The sequence below is a fragment of the Arthrobotrys flagrans genome (genome assembly GCF_004000055.1).
Source record: "Arthrobotrys flagrans strain CBS H-5679 chromosome Unknown unitig_3, whole genome shotgun sequence".
NCBI classification, from domain to species: Eukaryota; Fungi; Ascomycota; class Orbiliomycetes; order Orbiliales; family Orbiliaceae; genus Arthrobotrys; species Arthrobotrys flagrans.
The window spans coordinates 6,069,373-6,082,336 of record NW_027137547.1 but is presented as its reverse complement, the minus strand read 5'-3'; the positions used below and the strand labels follow the sequence as shown (position 1 = coordinate 6,082,336).

At 45.7% G+C, this 12,964-nt stretch overlaps 4 protein-coding genes across 4 annotated transcripts; 2 read left to right on the top strand and 2 right to left on the bottom strand.

Annotated features, from left to right (window-relative positions):
• Window positions 1–1,702: 1,702 nt before the first annotated feature.
• DFL_003129 (uncharacterized protein) lies at window positions 1,703–3,432 on the bottom strand (the record flags this gene model as incomplete). The annotated part of the gene is made up of 5 exons (XM_067632022.1): window positions 1,703–1,851; window positions 2,030–2,496; window positions 2,555–2,808; window positions 2,879–3,085; window positions 3,139–3,432. 5 exons carry the CDS (start codon window positions 3,430–3,432, stop codon window positions 1,703–1,705), a joined length of 1,371 nt encoding a protein of 456 aa, XP_067494510.1.
• Window positions 3,433–6,418: 2,986 nt separating this feature from the next.
• On the bottom strand, window positions 6,419–7,021 carry DFL_003128 (uncharacterized protein; the record flags this gene model as incomplete). The annotated part of the gene is made up of 1 exon (XM_067632021.1): window positions 6,419–7,021. The coding sequence occupies one exon, from the start codon at window positions 7,019–7,021 to the stop codon at window positions 6,419–6,421; it is 603 nt and encodes a 200-aa protein (XP_067494509.1).
• A 1,092-nt stretch (window positions 7,022–8,113) lies between these two features.
• Window positions 8,114–8,580, top strand: DFL_003127 (uncharacterized protein; the record flags this gene model as incomplete). Its single annotated transcript, XM_067632020.1, has 3 exons — window positions 8,114–8,255; window positions 8,321–8,392; window positions 8,456–8,580. The coding sequence occupies 3 exons, from the start codon at window positions 8,114–8,116 to the stop codon at window positions 8,578–8,580; spliced, it is 339 nt and encodes a 112-aa protein (XP_067494508.1).
• A 1,052-nt stretch (window positions 8,581–9,632) lies between these two features.
• DFL_003126 (uncharacterized protein) lies at window positions 9,633–12,703 on the top strand (the record flags this gene model as incomplete). The annotated part of the gene is made up of 7 exons (XM_067632019.1): window positions 9,633–9,794; window positions 9,862–9,921; window positions 9,976–10,263; window positions 10,327–10,546; window positions 10,745–10,798; window positions 10,962–12,559; window positions 12,611–12,703. The coding sequence occupies 7 exons, from the start codon at window positions 9,633–9,635 to the stop codon at window positions 12,701–12,703; spliced, it is 2,475 nt and encodes an 824-aa protein (XP_067494507.1).
• Between the last annotated feature and the right edge of the window lie 261 nt (window positions 12,704–12,964).

Sequence of the window (12,964 nt, the reverse complement as noted above, 5' to 3'; positions counted from 1 at the left end):
GTAGGCTGTTCTTAGGCAGGTTAGTAGATAGGTTGTTTGTAGGTAGTTAGTAGGTAGGCAGTTAGTAGGCAGGCAGTTAGTAGGCAGGTAGTTAGTAGGCAGGTAGTTAGTAGGCAGGCAGTTAGTAGGCAGGTTGTTCGCCTGCAGGTGTAAGTTGTAGAAGAAAGAAAGAATAAATGAAAATGAAAAGAGAACTTATAGTTAGTTATACTTATTCTATTTTTTTGTTTTTAATTTTATTATTTTTTACATTACTTATGTCAGAATATCTTACCCTCGATATGACCTTACCAGATACAGGGTAACTGGTTACCCTGTATGTGCCTACTACTTACCCTGTACATGACTAGCTTAGTCACCCTGTATGTGCTACCCCTTGTATATAAACTCTTCGCCAGAACACTTTAGTCTGAAGAGCACTTAATCAAGTACACATCACTCCACCTAATCTTCTAACAACTTAATATTCCTTAATCTTACTATTTCCCGTACCACTTAATATCTCTGCTAGTGTGCGCACAGGGTAGCTGGCTTCTGATAGTCCGTCATTTGCCTTCTACAAATCCTTGCTGGCTTCTGAAACCCCTGCTGCCTTCCCAGTTACCCATACAATGCCTTCCCATGGCTGTTCAGGTTTTGCCGATGTTTATCATTAACTAAATTTGTTTTTGAATAATAAGGGGGAATTAATTAAGTAATTCGAATATAAGATAGAGGTAGTTTCCGTTCGGGCTTTAATAATAGAAACTATCTTTAAAGCGAATTATATGCTTTTAGCCTAGCTTTGATGCTTTTGAGTTGTTTAAACAATTTAGTAATACAAGTTTTTAGTCTTTTATGGAATTTTTAGTTATTTTTATATTTAATATAATAAATTCGGTGATTATGAAAAGAGTTACTTATGTGAACTGGATGATAGCTCTCTAAACGGTATGCCTTAACATATTCGGCTTACTGAATAGGACGGAATCTCTATTTAGCAAGCGATTTAGGCATTTCAGGGCGGAGTGCGGGGGCGGAGACGTATTTGAATCTGGAGCAGACATATTTTGTTCTGAGCGATTTGACGTATTGTAATAAGAACAAGAGGAAGAGGGAGGAGAAGGAGAAGAAGAAGGACTGTGACAAATGATGCGGGAGAAGTTTAGCCGTGAATTGAGAACTGCAGGGGCGATGCCAGGGCTAAACATTAAAATGCACGTAATAGAAGGCACGTGATCATCCCTTCTGTGAGACCCGACGACGGTCTATATGCGTACCTTCAACACTTATAGTTAAATGGTTGGAATCAGTGCTTGATTCCAACAACCAATACCTCATATCTATCAGTAAAACTACAACTGACTACATTGTATACAATATGATCGACCAATAATCGATCAATACCGCTGGACCGTTGAGATTTCGAAACCAGCAAACATGTCGGGCGCAGACGAAAGCTTTCGTCAAGAGCTTGCTGGGGTATCGAGACTCCATTTAAATAACCTCAGCATGCAGAATTATACGCGAGCTCAGAGACGGCTCATTGACGAAGAACGAGTTCGACGAAAATACGCACGATCGAACCCCATAGCCACCACAACTCCAACCTATTATAATAAACTTGAACGGTTGGGGGCTCAAGGACTCTTGATCCAATCCTATTGATCGATCGATCTACTTTATATTTAGAGCCTGGAGGGGAATAGCCCCTAAAGACATTTCAGTTGGAAATCGAACTCGATACCGAGATTCCAGCCAGGGCCAATAGGATGACCTCAACCACATCTTCAAGCCATTTATCGACTTCACTAACGAACAAATATCGAGAAAGGTCTTTGTAGTCCCCATAGGAAATGGTCCAGCGACAATCTAAATGGAAAGCCGATGTTAGCGGACGGTCGAATAGAAAAGACAACATGCATTCGGCCGCGAATGGGTACAATAAGCAGGTCTTTCTGTCCATGTTTTAACGAGAGGCAAAGAATGGGATTGCAGCGTGATAGTTAGCAGAAAACATTTGCATCTCTTCTTGCACTTACCAAAGTACCTTCGTCTTTCTTGAATATCCAATGTAAACTCCATTCGTGACCGACAACCGATATGCTAGGAAACGGCAGTTGGGCACTCGATTGGTCCTGACTTTGTGAGGACTGCGAGTCGGCCGAGCCGTTCGGGAACCTACTATCCACTGGTGTTTTCACTGCCGTGTTGAGGTCAACGAGTTTGATATTCGCAAAGGAGCTGATGGCTAACTGCATCAAGGCATCCAAGTAAGAACCGTTCTCTGACTTTACTTCGACCATGCATCCAACGACGGAGTCCTGCTCCAAAGGGTCGGTCGTGGGACCCATCGGCATTCCAATAGCGCGGTTGGCAATTTCTTCATAAAATGGCAGGAATGTACTGTCGGCGCGGTCGAAAGTAAGAAAAAAATTAGGTCGGCACGAGCTGATTGTGGTTTGACCACCCATCCTTGCGATCGGGACGAGATCTTTGCGCAACTGTTTATTTACACTGTCGATCACGGTTTAAATTAGTCTAGGAGCTTGTCAGATGCACTAGAGCTACATACGATTTAACAACTTCGAAATCGTCTTCGTCGGAAGGGCCGGCCAACAACAACTCCACAAGAGAGTACCATGGATGCTCATCTTCGCCCTTAGTGTGTAATTTCGAGGAGATCCTCATCACTTTTTTCAAGTGCCTGAACAACAACACCGCTTCGTCCGAGCTATCAAGCGCATGAGACGGATTCTCAATGAAATAGGACTCGGGCCGAAAATGATCGTCTAGATCTTCGAACGGTGCGAACCTATCAAGATCGTCCTGAGAGCGCCAAAGTCAGCGAGAACCAGGCCCACTGAAGCATCTTAATCTAAGACTGGGAAACTATTACCTTCCAAGCCTCTGGCAACAACAAAGGTTGTCGGAACGATTTTGCAAAATATCTTATCGTCGCTCTGACCGCGGTGGGTGGCTCTTCGGCATAGGGTTGGTCTAGCACACCGGCCTGAAAGAGGATCTTCGGTTGGGACATGCCAAGCTGTCTCATTAAGTTCCTGGCATTTATTTTCGGTTTTCTTCCTTGGTGCGAGTTGACGGACTGGGAGGTCGAAGTAGAAGCGGTAGATACAGAACGCGCCGGGCTCATATTACCATCAAGTGTGCATCCTGATCCGCCTCGCCATCAAACCGCTGTCGCTTCGCCCGAGGCGTATCATCCATGTCTGGGTTCATCCCTAAACCAACAGATGCTCTCGATCTAACCGACTCAGGAGGAGTAATCAGACCACCTCTGGCCCGTTTGACCCCACCCCAGCGCAGTCGAGATACTGTATCGGCGGCCTTTGGAATGTCAATATCTTTGTCCGATGGAGCGGTCGTAATATTCTGCAGCCAAGCGACGATTCGATGGTTCTTAGGCGGTGGGGAACTCGTCGGAGTAGGCATAGGTGCACAAGATATGGTCGGTGTCTTGCGAAACAAGGTGTCTCCGAAGAAGGCGCAGCGTCGTAGCAAGTGCCCTGAAGCGATAGCGACAGCTGTGTGAAGGACAAAGAGCAATAGGGTATGTTTCGGAGCAAAATAGTTTTACTTGCAGAAGGAGGAAGACGAGGAGCAGTTGCATGTTTACATTTGGGGAGTCAGTTACCTTGGCAACACCCCCACGTGCTCGCCTACCAACACAATTTAGGTTGAACAATTTGCTGCAGACCCTTGCCCGAAGCCCCGCCACACTTTAATTTTGGGACGTGCGGTATTGGGGTCACACTGGTTTGAATTTCTAGTCCTGCGGTGCCTGCATAGATCTTGAGCTCAGCCTCATGTTACTTCCTAGGATTAAGTGACTAAGAAAACCGGTTACAAAGTACTAACTGCTGTTTGTGGTATTTTGAGTTAATTGTTCGCAGTTTATCTCGACAGCCTTGTTGTATATGTCTGCACTTCTGTCTTTGGTACATATTTCACATTCTTGTCCGTAGTGTTTATGCCGATCTGTCGACTTGAAGAGTCCGTCTTCCGTAATATTTGGATATATAATCCTATTGTTCAACTTCCGCCGTAGGACTTCTAGATATTCCGAGTTTTCTTCTGGAGCCAATTTCGACTCTGTTTGATTTTCAATTTGGCTAGGCTAGCGCGGACATCAGGACTTTAGCTTAGCAGGTTATTGTGAGATATATATTTTTTGCATAAATTTATTATTAGGGTATTGCCTCCCAAGATCGTATTAAACGAGATTTTGGTTAATAACAATATTACTAAGAAGAATAACTTCTCCCGACTAATACTCACAGGACGCGCTACGCAAATACCAATCACCAGAGCAAGCTGGATCTCCTGAAAGCTGGCGCGAAGGGAAGCTGGCGCGAAGGGAAGCTGTTGCGGTTGCCGCAGTAAGTTTCCCTATACCCGGCATATGTACTAAAATAATATTACGGTGTCCGATTACACTCGTGGAGTAAGCGTTCCAGTCCCCTCGTGTCTTGCTATGTACTTTTTGTTATATCTCTAATTAAATAATTCGCTGACAATACTGGCCTCCAGAGGTAGCGCGCATATGGTGGCGATCTCGAAATCGCGTTGATCTCTCGGCGGGGAATGGTTCTATCGAGAAGGTTGGTGCGAATTATAGGCGTAGGAGGTATTAACATTCTCACCATTAGGCGTAGTCCTTGTCGACTCGCACTATAACTGTTCTCTGTCACTGTCCATCTCCAATATCTATCTCCATGTCAGGGCGGATGTGCCCAAGCTCAAACGAGTCGTCTCCGTCGTAGGCTAGGGTGCTTGCGATGGAAAGAGCGAAAATTGATACTGGACAATATTTGTCCCAAAACGATATTCTTGTGTTTTATGTCTGTTAATCCAAATAATTTTTGTCCTGGTACAGTAAGACACAGATGTGGGGTGTCAATGAGTGCGAAAAAACTGCAGTTGCGGTTGTTGTTGAAATATTCGAAATTTTGCGACGTCGAGCCAACAATCGCCTTGACGTGTATCTGGCAGGATCTAAGTACTTGAATGTCTCATATCCAGGAAAGTAGTTTAACAGACATTTTACCATGGTAATTTGAAGTTATAATAAAATTCATTCGCCTAACTAGTAACCATGAGTAGATTCGTGATTACAAAGTTGGGGTCTCCGGCAAACCCTAAAGTTTTTATACTAGAGTGAACTTTTGCAGGGGGGTATAGAGGCATACCTTAGGTTCACTCACAATACCGGGATCGCCAATTGTCACTCGCGTATAACAATAAATAAAGTAAACAGCTTTAACTATTCAGGTAAATGAGTAAGCAGCTGAGTAAGTTGACGTCCGGAACAAGAACCTTCATCGTCAAAGGGTCTTATATACATGATGAAGTCTCATACGTAATGAACTGCCAAATGCTTTAGAAATTGCCAACCAGACAATTTCCAACAGGCCAGGCAATATTGCCATGCCGAGAGAAGTTTCCGGACCAGGCAATTTCTATGGAGTAGGCAATTGCGTTCAAACCATGCATATTCCAAATCCGTGCTGGATGGTCCAATCTTATAGATTCCCTCCCATCATAGGCCTTCGGTCGATGTCGGCACGTGATTAGGTGTTAACGCTCATAGGCCGATATAACAGCGGGTATGGCACCGGGGCAGGTAGCCTAGCTGCTAGGTGGAAGGCACAGAACCAGCCAAGGTACTATTTCAACTGTAGTCAGTCTTCTGACCTCAGTCCCGTTGAGAATGCATGGCAAATCCCTAAATCCTTCACCCAGTAGGCATTGCATTGGGGTGCGGAGTCTACTACTGTACTTATCGCTGAAGGGTGGGATTTTGTTCAACAGGAGACTATTAACAAGTAGGCGGATAGCATGCCTCAAAGGTTGCAAGTCTTCATAGATGCAGAGGATGACGGCGTATTAGTGTTGTATTTAGTAAATACGTTGTTAGATTGCGAAGGTAGAGGGGTTGATTGGGTGTTTCATCAAATGGTTGACTAATAACTAGGCAGGCTTCAACCTGAAAATTACGGTAGAATTTATTACATATTTTCTACCTTTTATGCAATCCGGTGTCTTGCTGCAGCGCAGTACTTAAACCCGACTGCCTCTGCTATAGCTCTGGAGCACCCCGACTTCGACTCTATGGCTCTTCAGCTCTACTCTACACCTATTCCACCTATAGAACCACTCTCCTGTCTTTCTTCGTTCTTTCTTTCTTTCTCCTTCTCTGTCTTCTTTTCCTCTTTTTTTCCCATTCCTTCTTCTCCCATCCTCTTCTTCCCTCCTTTTCTTCATATCCCGACACCACTAAAAAAACCTTACAACGTCATTAGCGGTTAGCAGCGGTCCCCACTGCCAACAGTTACCCATCTTGGTATCCACGGCAGCGGCTAAACGACCTCTGCAACCACCATATCCTGAATCATCTCCTTCGGTGCCGACAACCGTCTCAGACGCAGCGGATCCACCTTGAAGGTTCATAATTGCCTCGCGGGTTCTGGTCGTCGGGTTCCGAGTTTGGTGGTGGCGATGGTGGTGTACTTTTGCTAGTCGAATCGCCGGAGTTTCCATCTGTCTGGTGAGATGGTGTCGGCTCCCTTCCCCATAATAAAATGAGTTCGGAGACCGAACGAAGTTTTTCCTCATCCACCCATTCCTCTCCACGATTTGGATAACTAAGAACACGAGCAGCATGCAAGATCAAAGCTGCTGGACTGCCATGCCAGATTTTTCCACGTAAGAACAACCCAAGGATTTCTTCGTCATTCCAATGGTTCGTTAAATGGTCGGTCCTGACGTAAACTTCGTAAAGACCTCCCTGATCTTGGCATTCATTGCTGACGGCCCTGTTAACCCCCTTCTCACCGGCAAATGGAAAAGCAGCCAACTTGCCCTCTCGTTCCAGATGAGCACGATACATCTGGCTTGTGGGGACTATGCGCCGTCTGGATTTGCCTTCCCGTAACAGCTTTTGTCGATCATTGAAGTCCGCTCGTTCAAAGTCCAGAAACCAAGCAAGATCGATGGGAAGGATGATAAACCCTGGGGCCATTGCGTCGAAAGGATCGTGGCAGGCTACGCAAAGCGGAATTGCATTGTTGGCGTCGTGGAATTCCGACAATGGTAGTACACCTCTCGAAACTTGAGTCTCGAACTATTATCTCTGTCGGTAGGGTCCAGAATATCAGACTGCGCGAATGTCCAAGACCGTACCCAAGCACGAACTGGATGATTCGGGGATTCTTGCCTCTATATCTGCTCTGGGAATGATATGGGCGACATTCAGTTTGCGATGCGGATGTTCGCAAAGCCAGCAGCGGTTGTTGTAGTACCTCTTCGCGCTCTCTTTAACGCCCCTAGGAAATTCAATTCTTCAGACTCCAGTACTAGCGTCCGACGCGACGGATTTGCCGCTGACTGATGAATGCCGACTATTGGACCGACTGCTTTTCCTGCTTGCGGTTTCTGTGTCGAATTGACTGGAAGAAGGATGGCGCCTTTTTCGAGGTGACGGAGAACGGGAAACTGGCGCTGATGTTGACGATAGCTCTACGTCTAATCGCAGAAAAAAATCAGTCCGATCGCTCGGTATATCAGGGCCAAGGGTTGGAGAATTGGTGTTAAGTGAGGAATTTATGATAATGGAAGAGCAGGCGGTGAAAGAAGAGCTGGGGGCAATGGAAGCATCGGCAGTGAATGAGGGGCTGGTGAAGGACAGGCGGGAAACCTCTTGTTCCAGAATTCTATGTTGGACTCTTCGGTTCAGGCGAGGAGTTGTATCGGCATCAATTTGGAAATCCATTTTAGCTGCTGCAAATTTGGAAGTAATGGGAATGTACCGATCTCATGGGAAGACAGTGTCAAAATCGAATGATGTTGGCTCGCGGTCTGATGTAGTGATGGAGGTCTATAGATGGGAATGCTGAATGTTCCTGAGAGCGACTTGGAGGTTTGCTCAGCTCATGAACTGTTGCCATCCCACAGCACAACAACAAACATCCTCGTTAAGCCGGGCAAACATCAGCATTTGTCAACGTCGTCGGGACTGTCCTTTGGGATCGTGTGCCGCCATTGGTCTTCTCTTGGACAACTTGTAAATACCAGTCCGCTAAGATTTCCCGATCCGCCAATAAACCGCGGCCCGATGATATTCCTTGAACTAGCAGAAGCCAAGTTTTCAGAACGCGGAGTCCAAGCATGCAGTAGCACGGACAGGTGCTGTCGAAGGAGCGACGCGGCCTCGTCACTAGAAGCTTTGGAGCGATCGAGGGCTGCAGTTAAAACTGGTGATTGTGTTGAAGTTGATTTCACCGTCAAAGAATATCTGACGGACAGAGTATAAATTGGCCAGCTGCTGTGCATACCACTTTCGCTTCTCTTCGTATCCGCAGCCTCATCGAACTTGTCATCCCAAATGTAAAAAGTAAGCATCAGCCTCTGCTCGTTCCGTCTTCAGGTATTCATGACCACTAACAACAGCACTCAGCTAGTACCTCTCCAACAACCTATGGCACCTTTCTCCAACAATGCCGACAGCTATCCCAGCGAAATCAAAACCAGGTCCCCTCGATGGCAAGATTGCCTCTATCACTCGCTGTGCGTGTTCACTAAATTCGTCGCGGCCTAGCCATACTGGGTATATCTTGGCATGACATACCGTTCTGCTGTCTATTCCTCATTCTGGATGATTAAGTCCCTCGGAATTTACATGGTACTATGTAGTCGAGTAATCATAATTGCGAATTCAGATTCTTCGGCCACAAAAACCCTTGTCAACTTTTGGAGTGCTTGCATACGCTAACAGATTGAAGTGTTTCCATGGGGGGTTCCCTCAAATCGCTTGTGGAATGTGTTACAAATTCGAGTTTGCTTATCCCGGCAAGGATATGGCCTTGCAGAACCGCTTTTTGGTAATTGCGTAAGTTCAGATGCGTTAAAGGCTGCCGCCCTTGGTAAAGAGCTATAGCAGTGGATTTCAAGGCTTTATCTCAAGATGGGTAACTATCAGCCTCAAGGGGCGAATTTACGGCATAGGAGGTCTATCGAAGAATATTAAAACGTAGAAACCCAGCTATATTGTTATACTATTCTAGAATTCCCCCATCCTCGTAGAATTATCGACGCGCCAATGTTGATTACCAGCGCTTTTAGTTAGTCCGAACCTTTTCCTTTCACGAAACCTCCATCACTCCACTTATCATGGCGACAAAAAAAAAATCGAGGCACTTTTAGGGCGGTGAATATCAGCGTCAACACTAGTGAGGCAGAATTCAAGTCAGCACTCTTAGACCAGCTCACAAACGAAGAGAAGCAAAAATTTACGCTCTATTCGCGCCTCGCGCCTGCTTGTGCCGATCCAGGAGCCCAGACTGCGATTTTTAAGTTCAAGCCGTTAGGGCCACCATCCTTTCTGGAGAACGAACGCCCATCGTTTACTCATCAAGGGAGAGATATAGTGGTTGATACCGACTTTTTCGGTCTCACGCAGTTATATCCGGTTGTACCAAGCGAAATCAAGATTGAGTAAACACTCTTTGCTAGATGATTTATCCAATAAAATTTATAATAATTCTTGTCTTTTTAAAGCATTGTTGCCTTGTCGGGGCTTAACTCCCACGCTTAATGGATCGTGGGTTGGTCCCGAAATAGGGGGTGCCGCGCCAATGTGGCTTCATGATTTCATCAGCCAGGATGACGATTTAAAGTACTGCAGAACAATGACGTTTGGATACAATACGAAATATGATGCCAAAGCGAAATCCTGGATCGAGGACTATGCCGAAAACCTTTTAACGGAATTAAATAAAGCCAGAAGTACTGAAGCGGTATGATTACCTAGAGACTTCCCTTAGCTAAGTTAATCATTAAAACAATACCCAATGGGAATAATAGGAGCAAAGGAGGCCACTAGTCCTTATGGGCCATAGCTTCGGCGGCACCATTATCACACATGTATGCGATCTTTTGTTTTACCACTGCCGTTTCACGCACCAATATTGCTTGCAGGCGTTTGTCAAAGCGTCCATGGAGGAAATCTATACAAATATTTATAATTCGATCAGGAATATATTTTTCTTCGGTGTCCCTTTTTGTGGCATATATCTCGATGATGTCCTCTCAATGGTAGATGATGATGGGGAACTTGCGAACCAGCGCCTTGAACTTGTTCGAGGTATCGCATACGGGACGGAAAGAATTACCCAGATTACCCAAATTTTCGTGAAGAAGGTTCAGGAGACAAAAACACATATTTTCTCATTCTATGAAACAGAAAAGACGCAAAAGGTTATTAAGGTATCCAACAGACTTTCAAAGACCCCCCGCCCCATTGTAGAAGAAGCTGATCAAGAGATGTAGAAAAATGGGAAGTACGGGCGATATGGAGACTACGTACTAGTGGTCAGCAAGAATTCTACAACGCTAGGAATTCCTGTATTTGAAGAAGTGTTACGAGCTGATGGGAACCACTCGACAATCGTCAAATTGAAAAGCATGCAAGATCCAACATACACGACCGTTCGCAATCGCCTTAAGAAAATCATACAAGCAGTGGAAACTGCAGCCATTCAAAGACCAGGTATGTATGTAGTTTCATAGCCAGTAGGCCTGATAATCCGAGGAATACATGACTACTTGGACTGCCATAAACACAAAGGTTGGCAACTGCACTAGTTGCAGTTATTTACGCGGAGTCGCTCTTCCAACAAGTTTTGGCAGACCTATGCCACCGCTACAGCTGCTATATATGCTAACGAGCTACTCTCCATCATTCCAGCACAGGACATAGCCGCGGAAAAACAACCTTTGGAAGCCCCACAAAGTTTAAGAGGTGTGTGTGCTACTTGATCCCGTCTCATTTACAACGACATCTCAGTGAATATCAAATAAAAGGGCTAGCGTCGTTAAGCCTTCTTAGATATGACCGCATACACTTAACATAGTGTCCTTACGTATTAGGAGCAATGAAAGGGCACTTAGCTGATCGTATGCAGAGCAAGACCGATTGCTAGATTATCTCCCCTACGCTAAGGACGCATCTTACAACTCGCGACGCTGGGAGCACACAGATCGATGCTTGCCAGATACAAGAGTCGACCTTTTGAAGCAGATTACTGCGTGGAGCCAAGAACCGAGCAGTCAGGCTATCTTCTGGCTGAAGGGCATGGCGGGCACCGGCAAGTCGACCATTGCTCGCACGGTTGCAAATGAACTTGCGCATAAGGGACATCTCGTTGCGAGTTTCTTCTTCAGCAGAGGTGGCGGCGATCTTAGTCATGCCGGCAAGTTTGTGACTACTATTGCCATTCAGCTTGCAAATATGTTGAAGCCTTTAAAGCACCATATTTGCATGGCGATTCAGAATGATCGTAATATCGCAAGTCACACTCTTCGAGCCCAGTGGAACCAACTCGTCTTGTCGCCACTCTCCAAGCTCAACGCATATTCATATTCACCGCAGCCCTTCGTTCTTCTCATTGATGCATTGGATGAATGTGAGGGTGACAACGATATCAGATTATTACTGCAACTCTCCGCTGAGATGGCAACTATCAAAGGCATTCCGATCCGGTTTTTTATCACCAGCAGGCCAGACACGCCAATCCAGGTAGAGTTTCGTTGCATGGTAGAAATCCTTCATTTCGATCTAGCTCTTCATGAGGTTTCACGTGTCATTGTCAACCATGATATATCGGTGTTCTTTAGAGTACGTTTTGGAGAAATAAGCAAAAATTCCGAGAGTCTCCCAGCAGATTGGCCCGGAGAAACGAAAATAGATACACTCGTTCAAAAGGCCGATGGCTTGTTCATCTACGCCGCAACAGTATGCTGTTTTATTGATACTCAATTGGATCTGTGGCCACCTCAAGGGTTACTCGAAGTCTTTCTTCCTCAGAATGAACAGGGGCCGCGTACGGTTCCCTCAAGTTCTCCAACTAAAGAACTTGACGCGATATACATGCAAATTTTGAATCATTCTATTAAGGGAGTTGGAGAAGGCAAAGATATAAAAAAGCTTACCAAAGAATTTAGACAAGTGGTTGGTTCGATTGTCATTCTTTCCGAGCCACTTTCTGCTGCTGCGCTAGGGAGGCTTCTGAACATTGACCAGGAAATAGTCCGCTTAAGGTTACGTCACTTGCATTCGGTTCTCAATGTGCCCGAAGATTCGCAAATCTGTCTGTTACACCCCTCGTTCCGTGACTTTCTCCTTGATAAGGAGAGGTGCCATGATCCATTATTCTGGGTAGACAAGAAAATAGCACACCGACAATTAGCAACATGCTGTCTCGAGCGGCTTTCATGCAGCAGTACTGGATTAAAGAGAGATATTTGCAACTTACGGCAACCTGGAATTCTTGCAGCAGAAGTAAACACATCCTTGGTAGCGCAGCGTCTATCACCAGAAATTCAGTATGCATGTCAGTATTGGATTCAGCACCTCCGGTTGAGCGAGGAACATCACTACGATAATGGCCCCGTTGATGTCTTTTTACGGCAGCACCTGCTTCATTGGTTTGAAGCACTTGCATTAATAGGGAAGGTCCCTCAAGGGGTTCGTGCTGTAGCGTTATTAGAGAGCCTGGTCAACGTAAGTAGAAGTCTTGACGGCAATAAAAAGTCGAAAGCTAATTTCACCAAGGCTGATGAAAGTCCCCGTCTCCACGCTTTTATCCATGACGCCAAGCGGTTCATTCTTTATAATCGATCAATTATTGAGAAAGCACCTCTTTAAGTGTATTGCTGCCTCGCATTCGCACCGCAGCAGAGCTTAGTTCGCAAACAGCTTGAGCACGAGATGCGCTATTGGGTGGAGAGGTCGCTGGTAGCACAAAAAGAGTGGAGCTCATTACTGCAGACGCTCGAGGGCCATACAGACTACGTCAACGCCGTAGCCTTCTCACCGGACGGCAAGCTGGCGGCGTCGGCATAATACGACGGGACGGTCCGGCTCTGGGACATAGCAACAGGCGCAACTCTACAGACAATTGAGAAC